General features: G+C 39.4%; 5 protein-coding genes across 26 annotated transcripts; 3 read left to right on the top strand and 2 right to left on the bottom strand.

Annotated features, from left to right (window-relative positions):
* The first annotated feature begins 341 nt into the window (after window positions 1–341).
* Window positions 342–5,456, top strand: LOC140004571 (inactive leucine-rich repeat receptor-like protein kinase CORYNE). Its single transcript, XM_072070776.1, has 3 exons — window positions 342–1,252; window positions 1,946–2,934; window positions 3,652–5,456. The coding sequence occupies exons 2-3, from the start codon at window positions 2,051–2,053 to the stop codon at window positions 3,959–3,961; spliced, it is 1,194 nt and encodes a 397-aa protein (XP_071926877.1). The 5' UTR covers window positions 342–1,252; window positions 1,946–2,050; the 3' UTR covers window positions 3,962–5,456.
* Window positions 5,359–6,112, top strand: LOC140016819 (light-regulated protein, chloroplastic-like). Its single transcript, XM_072070798.1, has 3 exons — window positions 5,359–5,534; window positions 5,617–5,775; window positions 5,902–6,112. The coding sequence occupies exons 1-3, from the start codon at window positions 5,359–5,361 to the stop codon at window positions 5,972–5,974; spliced, it is 408 nt and encodes a 135-aa protein (XP_071926899.1). The 3' UTR covers window positions 5,975–6,112.
* A 376-nt stretch (window positions 6,113–6,488) lies between these two features.
* Window positions 6,489–8,776, bottom strand: LOC140016818 (uncharacterized). Of its 2 annotated transcripts, XM_072070796.1 has the most exons (8): window positions 8,370–8,764; window positions 8,091–8,211; window positions 7,923–7,966; window positions 7,661–7,774; window positions 7,414–7,506; window positions 7,193–7,299; window positions 6,896–7,056; window positions 6,489–6,762 (listed from the first exon to the last, which is right to left on the bottom strand). In XM_072070796.1, exons 1-7 carry the CDS (start codon window positions 8,450–8,452, stop codon window positions 6,917–6,919), a joined length of 702 nt encoding a protein of 233 aa, XP_071926897.1. In that variant the 5' UTR covers window positions 8,453–8,764; the 3' UTR covers window positions 6,489–6,762; window positions 6,896–6,916. The 2 variants fall into 2 exon arrangements, with proteins under 2 accessions (XP_071926897.1, XP_071926898.1); XM_072070797.1 differs by lacking the exons at window positions 6,489–6,762; window positions 7,193–7,299 and having other exon boundaries at window positions 6,932–7,056; window positions 8,370–8,776.
* A 146-nt stretch (window positions 8,777–8,922) lies between these two features.
* Window positions 8,923–13,622, top strand: LOC140016817 (protein NEOXANTHIN-DEFICIENT 1-like). Of its 20 annotated transcripts, none has more exons than XM_072070781.1 (12): window positions 9,718–9,881; window positions 10,247–10,322; window positions 10,652–10,749; window positions 10,857–10,940; window positions 11,041–11,104; window positions 11,318–11,348; window positions 11,528–11,656; window positions 11,854–11,892; window positions 12,248–12,413; window positions 12,605–12,668; window positions 12,740–12,796; window positions 13,228–13,622. In XM_072070781.1, exons 3-12 carry the CDS (start codon window positions 10,719–10,721, stop codon window positions 13,427–13,429), a joined length of 867 nt encoding a protein of 288 aa, XP_071926882.1. In that variant the 5' UTR covers window positions 9,718–9,881; window positions 10,247–10,322; window positions 10,652–10,718; the 3' UTR covers window positions 13,430–13,622. The 20 variants fall into 20 exon arrangements, 19 of the variants coding, with proteins under 19 accessions (XP_071926883.1, XP_071926882.1, XP_071926888.1 ...); XM_072070787.1 differs by having other exon boundaries at window positions 11,302–11,348; window positions 11,602–11,656; XM_072070779.1 differs by having other exon boundaries at window positions 10,247–10,360.
* A 611-nt stretch (window positions 13,623–14,233) lies between these two features.
* On the bottom strand, window positions 14,234–21,865 carry LOC113719161 (coiled-coil domain-containing protein SCD2). Of its 2 annotated transcripts, none has more exons than XM_072070772.1 (17): window positions 21,320–21,865; window positions 20,370–20,539; window positions 19,959–20,034; window positions 19,758–19,799; window positions 19,595–19,657; window positions 19,035–19,084; window positions 18,920–18,947; window positions 18,609–18,683; window positions 18,419–18,529; window positions 18,282–18,342; window positions 17,287–17,403; window positions 16,850–16,968; window positions 16,578–16,647; window positions 16,066–16,107; window positions 15,861–15,901; window positions 15,461–15,587; window positions 14,234–14,742 (listed from the first exon to the last, which is right to left on the bottom strand). In XM_072070772.1, the coding sequence occupies exons 1-17, from the start codon at window positions 21,743–21,745 to the stop codon at window positions 14,597–14,599; spliced, it is 1,764 nt and encodes a 587-aa protein (XP_071926873.1). In that variant the 5' UTR covers window positions 21,746–21,865; the 3' UTR covers window positions 14,234–14,596. The 2 variants fall into 2 exon arrangements, with proteins under 2 accessions (XP_071926873.1, XP_071926874.1); XM_072070773.1 differs by lacking the exon at window positions 21,320–21,865 and adding an exon at window positions 20,821–20,837.
* Window positions 21,866–22,718: the final 853 nt, after the last annotated feature.

Below are 22,718 nucleotides of genomic sequence, written 5' to 3'. Positions count from 1 at the left end.
AGAAAAAAAATTAAAAAAGAAAAAGGAATTAACTGGGGCCTGAGAGTGGATGGTTGAGACGAGAGCTGCCCAGGGATCATATTTGAAATGTAATGTGGAACCACTCCTTGGGGTCTTGTGTTCTTTTCCCTCTGGTGGGCAGTAGTGTGAGAGCGTGTACATTCATCTGTTGATGTTGGAAATGGAAAGTTTGGTGTTGATGTTAATTTTTGTCGAACAATTATAGTTCAAAGTAGGAGAAGAGCAAAGAGCAGTTTCGCTCCTGTTTTGACTTTGAGTCGGTTTGTTTAGTGTTCATATGGTAGCAAGTAATTTAGCAGCCCCAGTTTTGCTTTTGCTGCTGCTGCGATTTTCTTTTCCCTCCTCCTAGCGTTCAAAACACTCTTCTTAACCGGTCGCAATGAAGTCACTGCCACCTGGCCTCTTCAGGCGTAGTCGATGGATCTTTTATTATTAGCATGGACCTTGGCATTGGAAAACGCCACGCTGTTGGATCCTCCGGCAGAAAGTGGCAGGAGGGAGTGTAGTGTAGTCAGTAGTCGGCTTTAGGGTAGTGTTTTTCCAATCAATAAAACGGCAACAGATCAAAGGGATTGAGTGAGTTCCAGCAGCAGCAGCACAGGGTTGGATGTTTCGCCTTCGGACAGACGCACCAGCTTAGCTTCGGTATGCTTAGCTTCGGTATGCTGGTTCTGTGTGTTCGTACTTTTGCGAACTTGGCACTTAGGGTGGGACCTCTACATAGTCTAGGGCGGGAACCCATGTCAAATTGTCGTTGGTGGAGTTCTGACACCATTTCTTACTACCTCTTCCGTAGCAGTATGTATCCTACTAGACTTCGGGGAGGGAGAGAGAGAGATTGTGTGTGTTCCCCCACACGCGCGCGAGCACACACACAACTTGTGTTAGTATGCTAATTATGAGTATTAATAGGTACTGTAATAAATAACTGGAGTGAAAGATACAAACTTTGCTGCTCCTATTATCAAAAAAAAAAAAAAAAAAAAAAAACTTTGCTGCTCCTATCTGAATCTCTCTCTCTCTCTCTCTACCCGCCGCTGAGCTGAGTGCTGCCTGGGCTGGGGAATACTATGCAGTTGTAATAGCAGTTGTTTCCTTCACTGCAACTGCTAAGCCTAGTTCCCGATTAGTAACAGCAGCAGTAAAAAGGGGCCTCCCTGGATGCTTGTTTCTTGTTTCTGTCCTCTGATTATTTGGGATCCTTTTTTAAACTCTCGGGGACCAACTACCAGTATGTGCCTCTGTTTCTCATCAGTTTCTGGGTTTTTAGTTAACTATGGCTGTGTGGTCTACTTTAGTATTTTCTTTCATTTCTGCTTCCGGTTGTAGGAAGGAAACGTGCTTTTCTTTTTTCAGCAAAATCTGGGACTGGCATTTCCCACCCATTCTCTCCCGTAAATTTGTAGCGGCCATAAAATAATTTCAAAAACTATTTTCTTTTTCATTTCTCTTCTTTTCACTCTTTGTTTCTCTAGGTGGGACTTCGCGGAATAAAACAAAGGGCGAGATTTTCCCATCGAATGTATGATGAAATGATTCTGTATTTCCTTCATTCACAAGATTTTCTACTCAACCTTTGTTAAGCTTGCAACTTGGATTCTTTTTTTGAGTTCTCTGCCATAAAGTTCCGGCCTTTGGAGCAATCTTGCTACTCATTGGCCCTCCCTCTTCTTTCTTTTATTCTTGCCCCCCAAAAAAATAAATAAATAAAAAAGCCTGCTTCTTTGTGAGCCCTTGATTCTGAAACTGTGCTCCTGCTACAGAACCAAAACTCTTCGCATTAGCTGCTGGCCTCCTTTTTGAGCTTCTTTAGTTCTTTGCAAAATGCTTCAATTCTGCGTCGTATTTTAGAGTTTACCATTACAAACCTCTGGATTTTTGAGCTGGTTAAAAAGTACTGGTTTCAACTGCTTTTTTACTTCAGGAGAGGAGAGATCATAGCCTTCTCCATTAGCACAGACATGTGGGTTTGCTTGATTCCTCACCTTCTCAACCAGTAATCCGGGTGTCATCCAGACTTCTTCTTTCTATGGAGCAGGCGAGGTGTACTTATCCTCAAAAAAGCAGTTTTGCCATACAAATTCTATTCTTGCTCATTTGCAGCGTACTCTTTAGCTGTGGCCGATGCCAAGAAAAAACGATTAAGGACAGCTCATCTGAACCTCCATGGCCGTCTAGATCACCAGCCTTCAAGATCAGGCTCCAGAGAATCATCTTGAGTGTTTTTCTTGGAATCATTACAGGATTGATATTTTCCCTTCTCTTTGCTCTGCTAATAAGATGGTTTGTCAGGTATGTCAATAGGACCCCAATTCTCAACGGCCCTGTTGTTTTCTCCCCCAAAATTCCTCCCAAGACTCTTCAGTTAGCTCTTGCTAACGAGACCCAATTGCTTGGTTCAAGCCCGAATGGAAACTACTACAAGGCTATCCTTGACAATGGCCTAACTATAGCCGTCAAGAGGCTGGAGCCTTTTGAGCCTGGCTCCCCTGAGACTCATAGTAAGTCTGTAAAGAGAAGGATACAGCAGGAACTTGAAGTGCTTGCTTGCTTAAGGCACAGGAACTTGATGAGTTTAAGGGCTTACATTCGCGAGTTTGATAGGTTCTGTCTGGTCTATGATTATGTGCCCTCTGGGAGCCTTGAAGATGCAATGAGTAAAGTGAGGCAGAACCAGATGCAACTTAGCTGGGAAGCCCGGCTCAGAATAGCAATTGGCATTGTCAAGGGACTCCAGTATCTTCATTTTTCTTGTAATCCTACAATCTTGCATTGCAATTTGAAGCCCACAAACGTGATGTTGGATGCAGAATCTGAGCCTAGGCTGGCAGATTGTGGTTTGGCAAAGATCATTCCCAGTTTCAACAGAATGGCCTCAGGTTACAGTGCTCCGGAGTCTTTCCAGAACTGCAGGTATTGCATTTTAAAGGTGCATGTGTGAAACATTAGCTTTTGCTGTTAAATGAAGGCTTTTAAAATGAATGAAATTGTTTGTTCCGTTGTCACTTCAGAATTAGCTGCTGCATTTTAAAAGGTGGTCAGGTTGATGGCATATGTGGAGGTCTATAACAATGCTACTTGCTATTAACTGAATGAGAAATGTTTCTCGTCTATTAACTGCAGGGGTTCCCTTCACCTTTGAATATGTTGATCATGGCTGCTACTAATGTGTCTCTCTGAGAATGTACCTGTTTAAAATGCCTTTGTTGGACTGCTTAGTCGAGGGTTAAACTAGCTTATAGCTGTTGTCGTGTAATCACAATTCCGTTTGCTGTTTTTACTCGTCCTTCAGAATATTGAGGTTTTATAATAAATGTTTCAGTAATGGTCTGGAAAAAGTGCCCTTGGTTGCAGAGTCTTTGGTTTTAAGTTGAGGAGTATTTGTGGGTAGAGACGTGGTATTTTACTACTATCTTATTACACAAAATGAAGATCTTTCTGAATATTTTCTCAACAAAGAGAGTTAATCCCAAACCAAGTCACTTTGAGACTTTATGCTGCTACTTCCCACAGGAATCCAAAAACAAAACAAGAAAAGTTTGGTCATTACTTCCTATGAACATTTTCAAGTTTGATATATTCTGTGCATGCTTTAGAATGAAGATATTAATGGTTTTAAGTGTTGGGTAGGTATACTGATAAGAGTGACGTCTTCAGTTTTGGAGTCATTTTGGCTGTTTTATTGACTGGGAGAAACCCAGTGGATCCTTTCTTTGGTGAAGGTTCAAATGGAGGAAGTTTAGGACAGTGGCTTCGACGTCTGCAGCAAGCAGGAGAAGCTCGAGAAGCATTGGATAAAAGTATTCTTGGGGAAGAGGTTGAGGAAGATGAAATGCTGATGGCAGTTAGAATTGCAGTTGTATGCCTTTCTGACTTGCCTGCAGACCGGCCCTCAAGTGACGAGCTTGTCTCAATGCTCACCCAACTTAATAGTTTCTGAAGAATGCAACAAAACTCGCGCTTGATGTTCTTAACTTTTAGGAAAAGTGTCTATTTTGCACCCCAAGGCAAGGAGCTTTTGGTTGTTTCAACAGCTAACTATGTGCAGCTGTCCAATTTCCTGCTAGGGTTTATGCCGTAGGAGCAACCAAGATGTTCCACCGTCTTGCCCTCTTCTGTGGAGAGGCTCTGGAGACCCTGAATTCCTGTCAAAATTGTGGGCCTTCATGGTTGTTTGAACCTGTTATGTTCTTTGGCTATTTTTGATTTCTTGGTAAAAAAAAAAAAAAAAAAGTGTAATTATCTAATCCCCCCACACCCTCATCCAAAAGAAGAAAAGTAGGGAAAGATGCAAGTAAATGATTAGCGCTTTTTTTGAAGAGGCTGATGATATTGCACGAGTTCTCTGCAAAAAGAAAATGTGTCGTTTGAAAGCAGCATATGGGAGACAGCTGCATGAACGTACTTTGTGCTAATCTAATGATGGAACTTGGTGGGAAATTTGCAGCCGCTTCTGTTTTCTTTTAGTAATGCTAATAGTGCACAGTGATTCTCTTCTTTTGGTTGCTGGTCAAGCAAAACGTTATGATTGGGACCCTTTTTTTAACTTAACTTCCTACCCGTGATCAAAGTTATGCTTTCTTATCCTTTGTAGCTTTAACAAATGTTTTAAAGATTGTAGCCCAAAGTCGAAAAGCAAAGGGCTGTCTCTTTTTTTTTAATTTCTAAATTGGGAAGTAATGATGGCATGTCTTTTCTTTTCTAAATTGGGAACTAAACTCCGCTGCAGTATAGATCATCTTTCATTTTAAGCCTCTTGATAGTTACCCTTTCTCCAGGCCGAAGGGTCATTTTAATTCTTACCGTATCAAGCTTCAGAAAGAACCTCTACTAATCAGAATGATGTCGTAACAACCGAAAATGATGATGCATTTCGCAGATGGGAAGCCTGAAGAGACGCCTTCCTCCTGGTGTCTTTGGGGGAATTCCAAAACCTAACCAATCAGGCTTAATTCAATCAAATCTTTGCCGCACGGTCCAAGGAATTTTTGTAGCTACGAGGGACAGTAAAACATCACCAGCGAACGGCTGCTTCTTCGTCTCTTGGATTATTATTATTCTTTTGATATTTTCCTGTGGAGAAACTAGTAGTGTTTTGACTTGGGTTCTTTTTGGTTAATACTGATGAATTCTTGAAGAGCACTGCGTCCCAACGAATGAAACGTCCGACTCTTGGATGCCACAATAATGAAACAGCACCAAACCTTATCCAATCACATAATATCTTCTCCCTTCTTATCTACACAATTCATAGACCTCACAAACCTGCCCTATAAATTAGAATCCACCTACCTCTTTTCAAAGCATTCCAAAACTCAAACCTAATCACAGTTCAACATGCAGGCAGCTTTGAGCTTGGCACCACCGATCCTTCCCTTACAAACACCAGCCAGATGCTTCAGATCCCAATCAAAATCCATTCCCGCAATCCAAACTTCTTCTCTATTTGCTCGCATGAAAGCAGCTGCAGTGGCTAATGACACTTCGACAGTAGATTATAGCTCCACCACCTCGTAAGTAAAATTGTTACGTTATCTAGGTGCATTCGATTTGTAACATGATACGATTAAAGCCAGATTCTTTTTTTGTTTCCAGTGTTTTTCCGGCAGAAGCTTGTGAGACCCTTGGAGGAGGTGCTTGTGACGTTGAGATGTACCCTGAAGCGAAGCTCAACCCAGGTTTGACTGACAAAAGGCCTCAAACTGCATCAGAACAGGTTGAAAGGGAGTATCTCGAGTATAATAGTCCCAAGACGTAAGTTCTTGATTTCAAGAGCATCAGCTCCTTTGTAATTATATGGCTATTGAAGTTGCAAAAGCAAAAAAATTAGAGTATCAGATAACGATTAAGCGATGTCTCTTTCTTCTGATGAATGTGCAGGGTCTTTGAAGGAGATGCCTGTGACGAACTTGGAGGAGAATTTTGTCAGCCAGAGCATCAGAGTGGTGCTTAGTGGAATATAGTTTTCTAAACATGTAAAGACAGATTTTCACTTGCTTTGCCTTTTTCTTCCTAGATATATATATATATATAACTCCATCCTGATAATAGTTTGAACACATCTCAAAAAGCCAGAATCTTTCCGTCCCAAGTACTTGTGATGCTCTTTGTTATCTACACATCTCAACGATATACCGAGAAGAATGTACGAGTCCACAGCCCTCACAGACCTTTCATTTGTAGGCTATAGAAAAAGAATAATTGAATCTATTCCAGAATCTGCACGAAAAAATACTAAAGGGTTTTTACGGTAGACCTCGGAGCTACTAGTTCAAAGTTGCATAGGGCCAAGGCACCAAAAATTTACAGAGCGAGACGCGTCCTGCCACCGCTATGGTATGCTACAAGCCTCTACACAAATAAATGTACTAAAGATGATAGAATATCGAGCAAGTGCAACATTGTAACATCTAAGACGTGGTTGAAATAACAAAAAACTCTGTACCAAAAGAAGAGTGCAGGCAGGGTGGGACAACAGAACTTGATGAACAATTGATTATGCAAAGTTATTCCTTCAAGCTCTCTCCAATTTTCAGTTATCACCAACAGAAGTATTTATACACCTTTCAAGTCACAACACTTGTAATTCTCAAGAAATGCTATTCCAGTATCAAATGTGTTCCACCAACACTTGTAGAATGCAACGTTAAAATGCCATACATCTCAAGTCACAACACTTGTAATAGTCTCCGCCCAACCTATCCATAGATCTGTGCTACTACCGACATACATCCAAGCGAACTGCAGTAGAGTGCAACGTTAAAATGCCATACAGTTAACCTAAAGCATACTACGCAAGTGGTTAACAACTTAAATTATTTAAGGACCTGAAACATGGGAAGTAAAGCCCCAAAAAGACAGAAGAAGGGCTTACCCTAATGATTCAGGGGCACACTTACTGTCCTTCATCTTCTGCAATACCTTCCAAAACCAAATACTGTAGAGCTATGGAGTACTTGGCGATTCTATTTCCAGCTGATTTGGCAATTCCTGATTGGTAGCTAGTCCTAAGAAGAAATGATCCAAAGCCATCACCTAGCATAAAGAGAAGAATGTGCTGCTGATTTCCAAAACAACGACGAGAACATGGAAGTGCAAAATGGAGTATGAAAAACAAGGAAGAACAACAAAAGATAAACAAAGGGTGGCATAAGTGCTTGTGTCAGACAACCTTTAATTGTGTAGATAGAAGAGACCCATCTCCTGTATATATAGAGCAATCTTGGGGAGTCACCGTGGTGTGTGTCAGAGAGCAATAGCATACATGGACCTGCTTCACTATGTGAAGGAAGACAATCCGAATTTTAAGAAACAAAAACTGCACATTAGAGTACTAATGCACATGAACTGCTAAACTTGCAAAAATCAGGCGTAGTTAATAGCGGGAATTACTTGGCACGTGAAATGGCGTTTTGACATAGAGCCAACACTCGAATCATAGCCAAGTCTCTTCCGCGGGGATTAGTGTACTTGTCTTGGCAATTTCTTCAAGACATAGAAAATGAAAAGAAATAAAACAATTTTAGAATATCAAAAAAGTTGAGCCAAGTTTGAGACGGTACCAGTTGAGAAGCGTATCAGGCATATCCCAGATATAGGGTATGAAGTGTAGAATAAAGAGGGGAGTTGATAAGATAACCTTTCGTCAAAGAAATCAGCAAAATCATCAATGATGACTGAAAGAGGAAAAGTAGGATGCTGCAAGTGAAATGCAGCAAAGTAGTTCTTGATTCCCTCGTCATCATCCACATACCTTCCAAAATTCCAACCAACCACTCAAGAAAATGCATAATGTTCACACATGGCACGATCACAGTCATCTAAGAAAAAACCGCATGCATTCAGGTACTTGGGGGGGGGGGGGGGGCGGGGGGAGTTTGGGGGTAAAGGGGAGTCCTTACTTTATTTGGATACGTTGGAAAACTTCAGAAGACGGATCAATGCCCTGGAAGGAAAATCAACGCCTCAAAAATCAAAACTTTGTTTACAAGTAATAGAGGAAATTAATGAATAAACAAGTGGAAAGATTGAGAGAGACGAGAATAGAGGAGAAGAGGGGTAGTGCGTGCCTGAGAGAGAAATGGTGGACAGGTGTCTAACTTGCGACGGTTGCATAGGAATACGGCAGAAGAGGAGGTGGTGCTGAAGGCGGAATTATATGCAAACTGAAAAAGCAAAGAGGATTTCCCGCTGAAGAGATGAGTAAAAGAGTAGGAATTAGGCAAACCTACATCAAACCCAAATCCATTAAGATTGGAGTAGAATTATCTGAAGATTAGCGAAAACAGAAGGCAAAAATTAAGCATTGGGGATGGGGAAAGTAGCGTGGGGAAAAAAACTAGTATTACGAGGAAGGAGGGCCCGAAAGCAGCAAAATTTGGGGTTGCTGCTGCTGTTCAATCTGGGGAATGGAAAAGAATCTTTCCACCATTTGAACTCTCTTTCTCCCAGCAGTGAGCGGGACCGATCCGAGGGGTAAAACGCAAAGAACCGGAGGAGGCCTCTTCAAATTCACACGATGGCTGGCTGCAAAGGGCCTCTTATCTGACCCCTCCCCCTTATTATTATCAGTATTTTACAAAATTCAACGAGCCACCCATGACGCAACCCATCCTGTCCTTCCTCTTGTATTAACTCAACTTATGCATTCATTTTAAGATGGCGTGGCAGTACAGCCCAGGTGTACTAGTGGTAAGTACCCGGAGCGGAGTGAATTCAGTTGGCGCCAAACGAGAGTAAGGTTTGGCGGGTGGAACGTTCGTATGGTCACATAGTGTATATCGTTTGGTTTAGCTATTTGTTTTTTGAAATGTTTTTAAAATATTTTATTATAGTAGTGTGTATAAAAAAAAATTTATTGCAAACATTTTTAGAGATGTTTTTAAAATTCAAAAATTTTTATGTTATTTTTTAACCAATCATCATCGCTACCACTATTCCTCTCTTCTCCTTCCTCTCTTTCTTCCTCCTTTTCTCTCCTCTTCTTCTTCCTCCTTATCCATCTCTTTTCTTTTCCTTTTCTTTCCTCTCCTCCTCCCTTCCCCTTTGCCCGTCACGCCTCGCTACTCCTCTTTCCTCGATTTGGTTGAGGCCAGATCATAGGAAGGGGAAAACAGGGTTGGGGTGTGGTGAGAAAGGAGAAGAAAGAGGAGGAGGAAAAGGGAGGGAAAGAAAAAAAAGAAAATAAAGAGATGGTGGCAGTGGTTGGTAAGAGTGGTGATGACGATAGATAAATGAAGAAAATAATGTAAATTTTTTTTTTATATATATTGGAGTTATTTTTTATTTATTGTAAAAGATGCGGCGTTTTAGAAGTTATTTTTATTTATGTATTGTCTTAGCATTATATTTGAAAATTTTGTAAAAAAAAAAAAAGGAGAAATCTTAGATTGTGTTTGAATTGCATTTTCCGTCATTTTTCATGAAAAAATTACTGTAGCGATTTGATATATGTGAGGGAAAAAGGTGATAAGAAAATATGATCACGGAAAACGATAATATATTTTCTGACGGAAACAAGCAATCCAAACAAGGCCTAGTAGGAGCATTATCCATCCTCCGTTGGGATCCGGTCACATCTCACGTGACATGGCTCCCGGCACTCCCCCAACCAACTCCCTCAGGCCTGGCCTCAAAAAAATTTGTTCCCTGAGTTTTGTTTTGGGTTTCCCATTTTCCTTCCTTCCTTCCCCCCCCCCCCCCCCCCCCCCCCCACTCTCTCTCTCTCTCTCTCTCTCTCGCTCTCTCTCCTTCCTTCCTTCCTGCCTGTATATCTCCTCTCACAGGCAAGTTTATGCGAATCCCAACTGGGTTGGGCTTCAAAGGAGACTCACCTGCCACGCGCTTCCCTTTGATTTTCTGTGAGTTCATACCTCCACTTTTAGCTGTTTCTTTCGCTTGCTTTAAAGTACTGCTGCTGCTGCCTATCATCCTCAAATCAAGAATGTTTTAACTTGTTCAAATCTCAAGTTTCTGCATTTTCTACTCCCATTATTATATTACACACACACGCTTCCCAGTATGCTGTCCTATTAGTTAGTCTTCATCAATAATCAAAATTGTTCGCTTGGCTTTTCTGTCTCGTCTTGATAAACGCATAAGCATTTTTGGAAACTCTTCAATTACTTTTAGCGAAGTCGTGTTCTACTTTCTTACTCGCAACTATTGAATACTTTATATAAATTCACCTGAAAGATTGTCCTCTAAAATTCATCTTTTTTTTCAGTATGGTCCCTGGTAATTAAGTACTTGCTGACATTTGAAGGACAAACACCAAAATGGCGACTCCTAATTAATTCATCGTATCTGCCTCTGCTCCTTGGCATCTCCTGTTAACTGGGTTTTACTATACGCTATACGCCCCAGTATTCAATTACCACTACTTGACACTCCACTTGGTTGCACACTTGACAAGGGAAAAACAAAACCATAAAAATTTAGGCATTCCAATTAGCTGCAAATCCCTCCGTTCGTTGCACTGCCGAACTTGTAGTGTTACTGTAGCCTTTAGCTTTCCGCACTAGGCGGCTTATTTGACATATCCAATTTACTGATTCCTCATGGGTGTTTTAATTTTTTTTCAAAAAAAAAAAAAAAAAAAGGAAGGTCCAATTTCTACTCCGCTTTATAGGTGAATGGGAGCAAAATCTTGAAGGTTGAACCCATGGATCATAGAAAAACGCATTCTCCATCCGGATATGGCAAACCCCCCTGGGTATTCAGAGGCAGGTAAGTGAAGTTTCATTGAATCTGTAATGCTGCTCTCTCCAACCCTTTCCCCATTTTAATTTCACTTCTTGATGACCTGCCCATCCTTCTTTCCTTTTCTATTTCAGCGCCCTATACCAGCTCCATCTTGTCAAAGCAGAGACTGCTCGAGCTTTCATCCCCAAGGAGTTCAGATTGGTTGAAGCTTTTGGGTACACATATTTCTATTTCCCGGTTACTAGCTCTGTGCCTTCTTTTTGTGGCAATGGACGAAGATATCTTTGATTCTGATAGTCAGTTCTTCTTCTGCAGGTACACTCTTGGTGGATTCTTTCTCGCTAATTATGATGACAGCCCTGCTGGGAAATTTGATGAGGTACTGTATTCTGAGGTCAATTGATTTATTGGAAACACAAAAGACTTTCGGTCACCACTAAGGTATTGGACGGAATTCAGTTCAAGCAACTAAATTTAAAAGATTAATCTTTAATCTGGTTTCTTTGAAGATCCCCTTCTGCAGCTTTTAATTTTTTTTTTTCATGCCATTCATTATTTTAATTTCAAAAACTTCAGCTTGTGGTGATTGCAGGCACTGTATGGAACCCACCAACATCTTGTGCGTAAGTATTCTGCTAAAGAATTATCACTCGTAATTATTTAAGCATTTGAAATTGATTTCTATGCATATAAACCTTGGTGACATTGTATGGTCAGAAAAGAGTGTGAGCTGATTCATATAGACATGCTAAGTACTATTCTGAAGTTATTTGAAACAGAAATGTAAATTTCAACTTTTCAGATAGCAAATAACAATGCCCAGTGGTGTAATCAGAGCAGTGTTTTTATGGTATCCTCTGTTCCTTTGAAACACAGATGGGCTGCCAGGGTGCTGGTGAACAGTGATGAAGCTTGCATTCATGGACAAAAGGTAGGAATCAGTAAGATTCTATGCCTTTCTAAACTTTATTTCAACCTAAATACTCATTATTCTGAAACTGATAAGAGTTAAAATCTAATTAGGCAATGAACAGCGATTTCTTTTCCCAAGTTTTGAGATGACAGAAAACTAATCCATTTGATCACTGCAAAGTGATTCATTATTGCCTTTTTATATTCTTGTCACAGGATATTGGACTTCCAAGCCAAGTTGCAAAATTTTCAAAGGTAAGTCTTGAGCTAAGTACTACCATCCTGTAATGCGATCAAGTCATCCAATTTTCCTAGCTGCATGATACATCTGAACCTCGTGTATTTAGCTGAAGAAATGAAGCTTTACCACATAAACCAACTTTTCTCAATTCAAGGTTCTTTTCTCTTGTATTGACTATAATCACCCAATCTCGACAAGTTACAGTCATGGATTTGGGTGGTTAAGCTGCCTGCAGTGAAGTGGGTTTGTCCTTGGCACTGATAAAGCATATAATCAGCAAATATTTATTCTCATAGCTAAGAGAGTGGCTACTTTTTCTTGAAACAATTGTTTTAACTGTTCTATTTATTGTGATTTATAATGAAACAGACAGTTAGAGCAATTGCAAAGACTTCAGAAACTAAAACCAGTGGATTCCTGAATATGGTTGGCATGTTTAGTCTTGATGGCCCTAAAAATTCTATGGACGTACAAGTGTCTGAAATGAAGGGTATGGAAGAGATGAATATCTGCAACATCAACTTTAGTGCCCCTGGTTAGTTTTTAGATAGTATTTCATCGTATTAAATAGTCAGCTTCAGATGTGTAATTTGCTTGTGTGAAGGAAGAATCAGATCGTCCAACAATTTTTCACTTGAGTTGCTAGTTTTATGGAGCTTCTGGAACTTAAATCTGCTGATCATCTTTCTGGCAATTTTTTTGTGGTTGCAAACTTTTCAATGGCAGCCTCTGAACTGGAGTCCAGCGGGTGGATGGGTCCACTTGTTAAACTGTCGCTTCCGAGCTTTAGGTAAACGATTGTGATTGTCTGTTTTCATTTTGTATTCAGACAACTAACCTCAATCAGGGCTGTGCTTGCAGTGGGCGGACCAAGTACAACCGTCACCTCCTCAAGTATTCTTGCCAGATTGAGTGCAGGTTTCTCTTTGCTCTTTTGCATGTATTCGAGCTGTCATTCAATATTTAGACTGCTAGCGAAGCCATTGTTGGAGTCTTTTCTGCCTGCCATACGGAGGGTTCTTTTCCAAATACATTAAGAGAGTCTCAGAACAGCATGGAATGCTGAAAGATACATTCTTTTATTGAGAACACCAAAAAAGGTTAGCTTGACAGGAATGTCTCTGGGATGGTGATCTCAACCTTAATCATTGGCACATGAAGCCTTGGCTTTAGTAACAAATTCTAATTTTCTGCTAGCAATTTGAAAGGGAATAAAAGGGGAGAGCCCTGTTGGGGGGGGGGGGGGGTGTTGGGTTTGGTTGGCAGGAAATGCTGGTTCATGTTTGTAAATAACCATGTTATTGCAAGCTATATTGTAGATGCTTTTCTGATGGAGTAGTTATAATTAGGGTGAGAGCAGTGGCACCTGCAAAAGTATTAGGGCCTCCTCCCCCTGCTGTGGATGTAGATGAAGAAAGATCTTGCAGAGAGTTGAGGAAAAAGAAAAGAAGCCTCAGCGTGTCAGTGTTGCTATCCAAACCAATTTTAGCGCTGCAGTTCAATCGTCTGGAAATGAAGGTTGAAGCCCCAACAACGGTCTGTAAACGCTAACAGAACCCTTAAAGACATTAACAGTGTGATATAAGCACATTTTTGTGGTGCTCACTGTGTCTTTTCTGCTTAATTTTGGTATTAGATTTACTATTTGCTTTTGCTTCCTTTCCAGTTAGTTGCTTCTTGTATTGATTTCACTCTCTGAGAACTATCTTACTGAATTAATGTTGAGTTTCCCTCTTGAAAACCATATTATTGACTTAATGTTGAGTTTTATCCTGACCTGTGACAACAGAAAAGTGCTTGCTTGTATGTAGGGTTTTCACTGACCTACTTAGATTAGATCCATGAGATCAAAGAGAAATAAACCAAAGCATGAGAAATCGGGACCCACACACTAATTGTGGCCCTAATTTTCAGGCCCAGGATCTGGCTCTCGATTGCGGCGTTGGGTAGAGAAAGTGACTGATTGATCTCAATTCATGTGGGCCTTAGTTCCAACTGCTCCCTGTTTGGAAGCAGCACTCTTTACACCAGTATCAATAAAACGTTGCATGATGTGGACGGACGAGTAATCTGTATATATATATATCATACAACTTGCAATATTATAGATTTTTTACAACTAAAAAGTAAATTGATTAAGAAAACATATCTATTGAAAAAGGTGTTGCAAAATAGGGAAGAAGAGTAGCTAATGTAACAACATCTGAATTAACATCTATGATAACAGTCAAGAAACCAAACTTCTCTACTAATTGACATTAATTGTGTCTTAACGTCTATATATCATAATTTTGCAAAATAACTGATGAGAAAGACTTTAAGAAATTAAAAGACTTAGATGTTAATAAAATTAAATGATTAGAAGGGTTTTAATGTAATTTCACTAAAACACAAGCTGAATTCAGTTGTACCCAATGTTTGATCGGATATCAAACAATGTCACATATCAAACTTACCCCTAGTTTTAAATGTTTAAAAGGACATCCAAGTAATTACAACAAAACTAAATTAGTTATAATGACTCATATTCAATACTCTAATTGCACTTCAAACACTCTCAAATTTTCAAAAAAGCCCCACCCTTGCGGTTGAAATTCAAGCCCTAAACTCATTCTTATATAGTATAAGGATATATATATATATTACATCTAGTGCGGAAAGGCAGCGAGATAAAGAGATGAGACCACATACTGCTTCAGGAAAGCAAATGTTTGCCGCCTACCCAACAGGTTTCTTTGATGGCATGGGAGATTTCCGTCCATTGGAAAGGGCAGAAGGCTGGTTGTGGTCAATCTCTTTGCGGGATGCCTCCCATAGTCGTTGCTCAATATCTAATTTCCGCAATTCCATCAAGCCTTGCTCCACTACACAAAAGAACCCAGAAAAGGAGGGAAAAAAAAATTATTCTGTTGTTTAACACGGTAAAGATTCAAGTATAGCTTGACCAACCAATATTACTCAAGCAAAGACAAAATTATCTAAATTTCTTGAAGACTGCAGCCACTACATTTATCCGTTGATCTTGGTTTGCTCTCATGTTGCATTATATACCTAACCAGAAGAGCATGTGAAAGCTCCTCTATTTTTAAGGCATCCAGAGATTTGGTATACTATTCTCACATCGCTTTCTTGACAGCACTCGATGATCCACCTTTGTAATCTCATGCACCATGCACCTAAACTTGTATAACTCAGTGAAGCACAGACTCTGTGTCATATTAGATCAGCAGATTAAGATTTCCAGGCAAAAACTTTTTCCACTGCTAAAAACACTCTCAACATTGTTTTCTAATAACATAACAAGAAAAGAGGTTCAGCACGACCAACCAATTCAGAAACAAGTAAACTTTTATTTTCTTCTCTCAGCTGAAAAATCCAGGGCACGTAGTTAGTTTGCACGTGCTGTTTAATGCTTCAATATTTTGAAGATATGCTGGAATGCAATGAGAAACTCTATCATGAATTTAGGCCCAGAAAACTTCAGAATAGATGTATACTAAGTAAGAACCCAGTGCTCCAATACATAGGAACTATTAGTTGCATCTGTATATTAATCAATAGACAATTTTATGAAGAGGTTACCATCAACTACATCATGAGAAGTTGGTGAATGCACACTGCGGCTTATCCAAAATTGAACTCGTTTGTTGGCTATTTCCTCCTCTATGCCGTGGGATTTTGCTCTTCTCCAGAAGTAAGTAAGCCATGCCTGAGGAGTAAAGTTTTCACAGAAAATCAAAGAACTGAGCTTCAGTTATCATCTTCTAACCTTGGCCATGATTACAGATGGATAGACATTGACATTCTGAACAAATTTGTGACAAGCTTCTTTCTGGCTGTCAAACTCAACAAGTTCAAAAAGCACTAAACTTAGAATCTAACGACAGAATATAGATACCTATGTCTGTATTTGACAGAGAAGCAGATAACAGATACCATAGATCAGCACATAGAAAAGCCTAGCAATAAGAAAATATAATACCTCCTTGAAGAGGACATCCTCAGATTCCTCTGGACTTAGTTCTGCAAAGAAAATGGTAAGACAATCAACTAAAATTTTCAAGTCAGTCTGGGCTGAACAAGACGAGCAGGATACGGAGAGGGGAGGGGAGTTGAAGCAGTGACGCGAAAGTTGTACTTTTAGAAGCATAACGTGATACAGAGAAATGCATCTAAATAAGACTCACCAGATGCTTCCGTGAACTTTGGATCCCCTGGTGACTTGATATCTGCCAGATTTGATAAATAATACAGCAAAATCAAACAAAGCAATGAGGGTATCATCAACAAGTTATTTACCAGAATTGATATTTTATTGGAAATTAAACAGAAATTGCAGGTTTTATTGGGGTTCCCAAAATTGAGAAATCAACTTTAAAGTCCCATCTCATGGAAGGCTTTAAAGGGGAGAAATCAACGACTTCTTTCTCCTTTTCCTTCTTCTCGTGCGACAGCTTTTTCCTTTCCTTCTCAAACTGCTTCCACTCCTATTCTCCATCATCCCACTCCTCCAGTCTCTTCTTCAGTTCTTCCAACCAAACACTCCATTCAACGGTGATGCAAAACAACCATGGCCCAACAACAGTAGTAGTAGTTCATATTTCTACCAGAGGGTAATGTGTTTGCATCTGATATCATATATCTGCTAGCCCACCTCATTGACATGATTTCCAAGTGATCAATCGAAGCTTGTCTTTACCTGAAACAGAGATCCTAGAAGAATTTGGCCGCCTTTGTTGGGCCAATGCAAGAATAATGGCATCCTCAACCTTTTGAAAGAGCAAAAGAAAAGTTAGATGGTTATGGATGGAAAAACGAATAAATTAATTTCACAATAATCCACAAAACAGCTAGAAACATAGCAGTGTATGACAAATTGTAAGGAAAAAGTCAACAATATTATCATCTAATCATATTAATAGTACAACGAATAATCAAAAAACAAAATGATTTAAAATGCAAAGCTGCAACCTTCAATGAAGCAAGCTCCTTCAACCCCATTTCTACAGATAGCATACTCTCAATATAACCTTCTCCTGTCAGGTCATTGAAGTCCTGAACAAGCTTTCCTCTCTCCGGATTGGAATCATCTGTTCAATATCAATTAACAGGAAGTCACTCAGTTGAGCAGTTGACAACGATAAGAAATGAAACAGATTGTTATTCTCTCAAATGCAGCTTAAAAAAAGTTTCTCCACAACAGAGAAACATGATATCCGACGATATAGTTGGAGAAAGAGGTAGATTCAGCATGAGATGGAACAATATATTGCTTAAGAGGTAGTATCACCAGGCCTTGAGCATTGAAATGGAATAAGAGGATTCAGGCAGTCAGCCCCAAATAGTTTGATCAAGGATTTTGTTTAATTGAGATAAGACGACATCATAGATGAATGAGTTAAACTAGCCTCTCTCCCAGCTTTCCTCCTTAGCCTTCTGTCCAGCTGAAATGACAACTTCAAAAGGAAGAGGTGCTAATGATGACCAGTATTCAAACTTCCCAAATGCAATATCAGCACAGATACCTGAGAGGCAACTGTATGATGTGAATAAATACATCTAAAAGAATAACCTTAAATATGAATAGACTCCATTTTCACCTGAAAAAATATATACGTAAATAAAAGACATGGACAGACCAAGCATAAAAGATATATGCACTCATAATGTGTATTATAAAAAACAAAAAGAAGAACAATAGTATTGACCCATGATCATATATGGGTTACACCAAGTGAGACAATTGTTTGGGACAAGTTTCTGAAGAGAACGATTTTTGCCAGGCAATTAAGTAAAGCCTTTCCTCCCACTTCTCATTTGAAAGTGAGTATTTCAAAGGTGACTTGACCATACACCATAGCCTCACGCAGAGCCCATTAACTTGTAGCTTGAATGGCACGCACGATGTATCAGGACTAAAATCCAGAAATAGTGCTCCAGTACTTAAAAGAAAAAAAAGAAGTAATTCTTTTTTCCAAGTCTCCTCTTTATGAACACAAAGTGTGACTGACATAAACACAAGCTTAGCTCTTTCTTCTCCCCCTCCACCTCCCCAGTGGTGCAGTGACACAGTAAAAACCGTTCCTTTAGCTTTTGGCTTTCTTTCTCAAGTGTGCTTAAAGGTTTTAAGCATCACGAATGCCAGTGAATCAATAGTCAAAACAGACAAAGAATATAACTGGATAAAAACTTTTGCATCAATGGAATCATATGCAAAAACATGCATGAATAGATATACACAGAGTTCTGGTTATGTCAAGTCTTTGATGCCAGGTCTTTAGCTTGTTCAGGTGCAAAATTAGAAGAGTTTATTTGCCTACATGTACCAATTTGAAATTCTCAACAGGTCTAACAGTTAGAGCTTATTAGCTGCCATGAAATGAGAAGAGTTCGGCACTCTTACCATACTTAGCAGCTAGACCCCAATAACGTGCAAGCCAACACCTTTTAAGGACAACTTCCTCCTTGAAAAAAAAAATCACTAGATTAACTCTAGAACAATAAACTCTGCTCTGAGCAATTATAGGCTTAGCTCCGGACCATTTCATTTTGTGTCAAAACCATTCTCTGAGTCATTGAGTGCAGAGCTCTGACTTCAGATTCAGCTTCCTGAAGCTGATCCGCAGCTGATGTGGCTTCAGTTTTTGCATTCTAATTGAACAGAAAATCAAACTGTCAAATGGCAATGTTAAGATGCAGCAGAGCAGTTAAGTATGGGTAGCACCTTTACCTTAGCAGCAGATCTCAAGGATAAAATTTCCATATCTGTACCATCTTTTGCTTGTTTTGCCTCTTTAAGTGCAGCCTATGATAAGCAATCATTTTTCATCATAAGTTTAATGATGAGTCATAATAGCAGCCTAAAAAGAGCAATTTTGCAAAGAAAAGCAAAAATGAATGATTTTCTGCTAAATGTTTTCAAATTTCTTTCTTCCTGCTTTCCCAAAAATGTGGCATATTTATAAGTACAAATATCTGTTCATGGTAAACAGAAAGCAATTAAATTCCATTTCTAGTTAAGTGAAATGTTCAACCACTTACCTCTCTCCGGCGCAATTCAGCTTCCTTTCTGCAAATTGGGAATAAAATCTTCATATTGAAGTTACATGATCAATTGCAATGTGAATGACATAGGAACAATCAAAATCCTGGATACCTGCTTAACAATTTAGCTTCCAAAGAGACTCCTTCACCAAGAGCAGCAACCTGATGTACAAGAAACAAAATATGATCCAGAATAAGATGTGACTGTATGTCCAGCACAATAAAGAGGGTCCAACAACTAGAGAAAATTATTCTATTTAGCACACAACAAAAAGAATTGTAGCCAAGTATTCTACCAACAAAATGGAACTTGAATGGCAATCAAAAAAGTTCCAAGACAAATGAGTTCAGTTGAGAATATCTTTCTGAAGGAAGAAATAGAAAACTATGAATCTACAGCCCTTAATATAAGCGTAGCATGCACCATTTTCGAAGGGAAAGCACATCATCTTCAATTTCACCCAAAAACAGTGCTTATATCAACAGACAGCATGTACTTAAATCAAACCTGTAAGAATGACAAGTTTTTTGTTTTTCTTTTCTCGTGCTCTACCAATCAATTGATAAACAATAAACATGGAGCTTGGAGAAAATTAACGAGCTCATTTAAGCAATAAGTGGACCCTTATTCCATTACAGTACTCTAAAACAGGTTGCAGACAAAGAGGTGACCTGTTTCTCAAGCTCCTTTACTCTAGCTTCCGCTTCTTCACAACTCTCTTCTGCAACTCTGAGCTGTGGGGCAACTAGCAAGCTTAGTACCACAAAATGTATACATAGTTCTTAAAGTATTATTATCACAAAAGAGTTGAATTTTGCAGACAGAAAAATGTACCTTTTCAAGAAGATTTTCATTTTCTTCTTTTAGCATATCAAGCTGTCCAACAAAAATATGTCACTCTGACAATTCAACACCACTCAATACATAAAGCAGAGAGTAATCTCCACAGACATTAGACAAATGATTCAGGAAGTCTAAGCTGAAATTTGGGTTCAGAACAGAACTAGCTTTTGCAAGACAAGCACTAAAACATACTTCATCATGAAGTGCAGAAGCCTCACGCTGACCTCCTTCATCCTTCAAATTTAACTGACCTAGATCTGGTGAGAACCTGTAACTCATATTTTTAGAAATTCTTAAATTTGCATAGTCAAGTACATGAACTAGGAGAAAGATTAGCTGATTGATGTCTCAATCCTTGACAATCTTTAACAACAGAACGGAGGAATCTCTTGCATGTCTACACTTGTAATTCAACTTTAGCAACTCAAAATTTGATTTTATTTCTCCACTATAGTAGTTCAAGAAATGTCGTAGCACTAGAAGTGCTATGAGGCAGTTATGGAGCAGAGTGCACCATAAAGGCCAAGAAGAAAAATACATTGCAGATAAGGAATTCAGGGTTGGAAGAGAATGGTAAACAAAACCAAACAGCTATTATGTAACCTTTTCTCTCTTTGTTTGCTTGTAGGAGGATCTATCAGTGGTATAGGCATTGGAGTCTTGAGTGATGGTTTAGGAGGCGGCACAGATGGGATGGTCCGAATTGACATGGATGGCCTTCCAGTTGATGCTGAACGAATTGAAGAACCTTCCTCCACTATGTTTCGAGTCAGCTAATAAAATTTTAAGGGAAAATGGGGAAGAGATAGGAATAGAGAGAAGCCAATTAGTCTTTGAACAATGAAAGTAGAAAATTCCAGAGGCTGCAAAATGCAATATAATATGTCTCAGATCATCCAGCTGTGCTTGTAGCAAGAAAGGATGAAGAAAAGCTAAAAATAGGCAGCTCAATGTACACCCCAGGGGTGTGCTTGAGGGTGCGCGTGCATATGCCTGTGATTGTTGATTGATGAATTTGAAAGCCGCACAGCAACAGTCAAACGGTCGAACTTACCAAGGGCAATTAAGCGAAGGCAAGAAATCATAAATCAAACTCGGTTAATTGTCATCCCAAATTTTTAAAAAGAGTTGACAGCACAAATACGGAGCAAAATCTGTCCTTTTTTTTTCCCCGAAATCTCTTTATCAAAATATTATGAAATGAAACATCCTGCAATATATACACATAAAAAAAAAATAAGAAGAAGAAGAAGAAAAATAAAAGAAAAGCCCAAGCTAAAGAGAAAAGAAAAAAGAAACCAGCTTGAGACGATCTGAATCTGCATTGTGAACTTAAAAAGCTTCAGGTCCTTAATCATGCAATGCAACTAAGTGTGTTCCAAGAAAAATGCAATTATGGCAATCTACCGGGCAGCTCAAAAAATATAAATGAAAATAAATAAAGGAATGAGAAAAGGAGTTCGAAGGACGCGATTAAATGGTAAAAAGGAGTTAAATCATGATGGCATTTCCGGTAAAAGCGAGATCGAAGAGTAGTTAGACAAAAAGATCACCTCAGTCGAGGAAGATCTGTTGATCTTAGTAGAAGGAACAGCAGCAGGAGGATTGAGGGCGGCCTTGCTAGCATTGGTATTGGCGTTAGTGTTAGTAACGGCACTAGTGTTGAGGGTTTTGGGGAGAGACCTTGGAGGATGAGCAGTAAATCTGAAGTGGAGGTCTTCTTGGTCGTGGTCATCATCGTCGTCGTCGTCATTATCCGGAGAAGCAGCAGCCTGAGAAGCCATGACCTGAGCGAGGCGCTGAGCAGCAGCTTTAGCAGCATAGTGCTGGTTGCGCTTAATGTTGGAAATGGCGGTTACGGAAGTGGAGCGAGAATGGCGCGCCGGAGAGGATGAGCCGTCGGTGGCAGCAGTGCCTGATTCGGTATTCAAGCGGCGAGCATAAGCTGTCGCCGGAATATCATTCATCTTCCCCTCCATTTCTTCTTTTCTTCCAGTATATACCAGTATAGTACTTTTGAGTTTATTTATAACTTGCTTCAACAGCTGAGCTGAGACTTGCGGAGAGAGTGATGCAAAAAATTGAGTACCATTTTAGAAGAAGAGGAAGAGGTGAAAGATCATTAGATTCATTCATTCATGGGCCCCCCCCCACCCCCCCCCCCCCCCCCCCCCCCCAAGCCTTCCTAGTTCCTAGTCCGTGGTTCGCAGTTAGTCAGTAGTACTTTTTTCTGGTAAAAAAAAAAATACATCAAGACCACTCGGTGTTATCTTATTATCATTTCATTTCATTTTTTTAATTCTATTTTTTAAACTTTTTTCTTTCCTTCCGTCCTGCTCCTCCCCCGTCCTTCCCTTCCCTCTGCATCACCTGCACCACCATCTCCAAGCCTCAGTCTCCAATTTCACTACTAAAATCCGCACCCAAGTATAGAGTCACTCTTATTACTAGGATGTCAAAATCAGACAAACCCTAATTTAACCCACCTTCTTTAGAATTCAAACATCATCAGCTCCATAATTTATCACAAAATACTAATCAAGAGACCAAACGTTTCACCGCAGTCAAGTACAAAATAGATGAAGTTCCAATTGCATCGCTATTCTCCTAAGACAACAGCCTGAGAAGTATGTTGCAGCAGGAGCGGTCATTCGATTTCTTTATAGACAAGTTCTCCAAGCCGATGCCCAAAGTTGCTCCAATGCACTTGAAGCTTGTCAAGTCACCGCATGTTAAGAAATTAATTTAATTTCTTTTAGTCAGATTTTTTTATTTTATGTACAAATAACTAATTTTTTAATTAATTTTAGTTATTTAAAATAATAATAATAATAAATTTTTCTATTTGTATGAATTTAGAAATTAGGAATTATTTCCTATTCTACGTGAGATTAGAAATTAGTCGTTATTTCGTGTTATTATTTGGATATTAGTCAATTAATGTAACTTATA

Source organism: Coffea arabica, chromosome 11c (genome assembly GCF_036785885.1).
Source record: "Coffea arabica cultivar ET-39 chromosome 11c, Coffea Arabica ET-39 HiFi, whole genome shotgun sequence".
Lineage (NCBI taxonomy): Eukaryota > Viridiplantae > Streptophyta > Magnoliopsida > Gentianales > Rubiaceae > Coffea > Coffea arabica.
The sequence above is the reverse complement of the archived record's forward strand: the minus strand, read 5'-3'. Positions and strand labels throughout refer to the sequence as shown.

What these genes read in the sequence shown, in the direction of transcription:
- LOC140004571 (XM_072070776.1), top strand. Translation starts at nt 2,051, where the DNA reads ATGGAGCAGGCGAGGTGTACTTATCCTCAAAAAAGCAGTTTTGCCATA. An exon ending in GAGTCTTTCCAGAACTGCAG is followed by an intron (nt 2,935 to 3,651) that starts GTATTGCATTTT and finishes AGTGTTGGGTAG; the next exon opens with GTATACTGATAAGAGTGACG.
- LOC140016819 (XM_072070798.1), top strand. Translation starts at nt 5,359, where the DNA reads ATGCAGGCAGCTTTGAGCTTGGCACCACCGATCCTTCCCTTACAAACA. An exon ending in GATTATAGCTCCACCACCTC is followed by an intron (nt 5,535 to 5,616) that starts GTAAGTAAAATT and finishes TTTTGTTTCCAG; the next exon opens with TGTTTTTCCGGCAGAAGCTT. An exon ending in GAGTATAATAGTCCCAAGAC is followed by an intron (nt 5,776 to 5,901) that starts GTAAGTTCTTGA and finishes ATGAATGTGCAG; the next exon opens with GGTCTTTGAAGGAGATGCCT.
- LOC140016818 (XM_072070796.1), bottom strand. Translation starts at nt 8,452, where the DNA reads ATGGTGGAAAGATTCTTTTCCATTCCCCAGATTGAACAGCAGCAGCAA. An exon ending in GTCCACCATTTCTCTCTCAG is followed by an intron (nt 7,967 to 8,090) that starts GCACGCACTACC and finishes TTTTCCTTCCAG; the next exon opens with GGCATTGATCCGTCTTCTGA. An exon ending in AACGCCATTTCACGTGCCAA is followed by an intron (nt 7,300 to 7,413) that starts GTAATTCCCGCT and finishes TCCTTCACATAG; the next exon opens with TGAAGCAGGTCCATGTATGC.
- LOC140016817 (XM_072070782.1), top strand. Translation starts at nt 10,719, where the DNA reads ATGGCAAACCCCCCTGGGTATTCAGAGGCAG. An exon ending in CCCTGGGTATTCAGAGGCAG is followed by an intron (nt 10,750 to 10,856) that starts GTAAGTGAAGTT and finishes TTTCTATTTCAG; the next exon opens with CGCCCTATACCAGCTCCATC. An exon ending in CATCAACTTTAGTGCCCCTG is followed by an intron (nt 12,414 to 12,604) that starts GTTAGTTTTTAG and finishes TTTCAATGGCAG; the next exon opens with CCTCTGAACTGGAGTCCAGC.
- LOC113719161 (XM_072070772.1), bottom strand. Translation starts at nt 21,745, where the DNA reads ATGGAGGGGAAGATGAATGATATTCCGGCGACAGCTTATGCTCGCCGC. An exon ending in AGGAGCTTGCTTCATTGAAG is followed by an intron (nt 16,648 to 16,849) that starts GTTGCAGCTTTG and finishes CTCTTTCAAAAG; the next exon opens with GTTGAGGATGCCATTATTCT. An exon ending in TTCTCATGATGTAGTTGATG is followed by an intron (nt 14,743 to 15,460) that starts GTAACCTCTTCA and finishes TCTTTTGTGTAG; the next exon opens with TGGAGCAAGGCTTGATGGAA.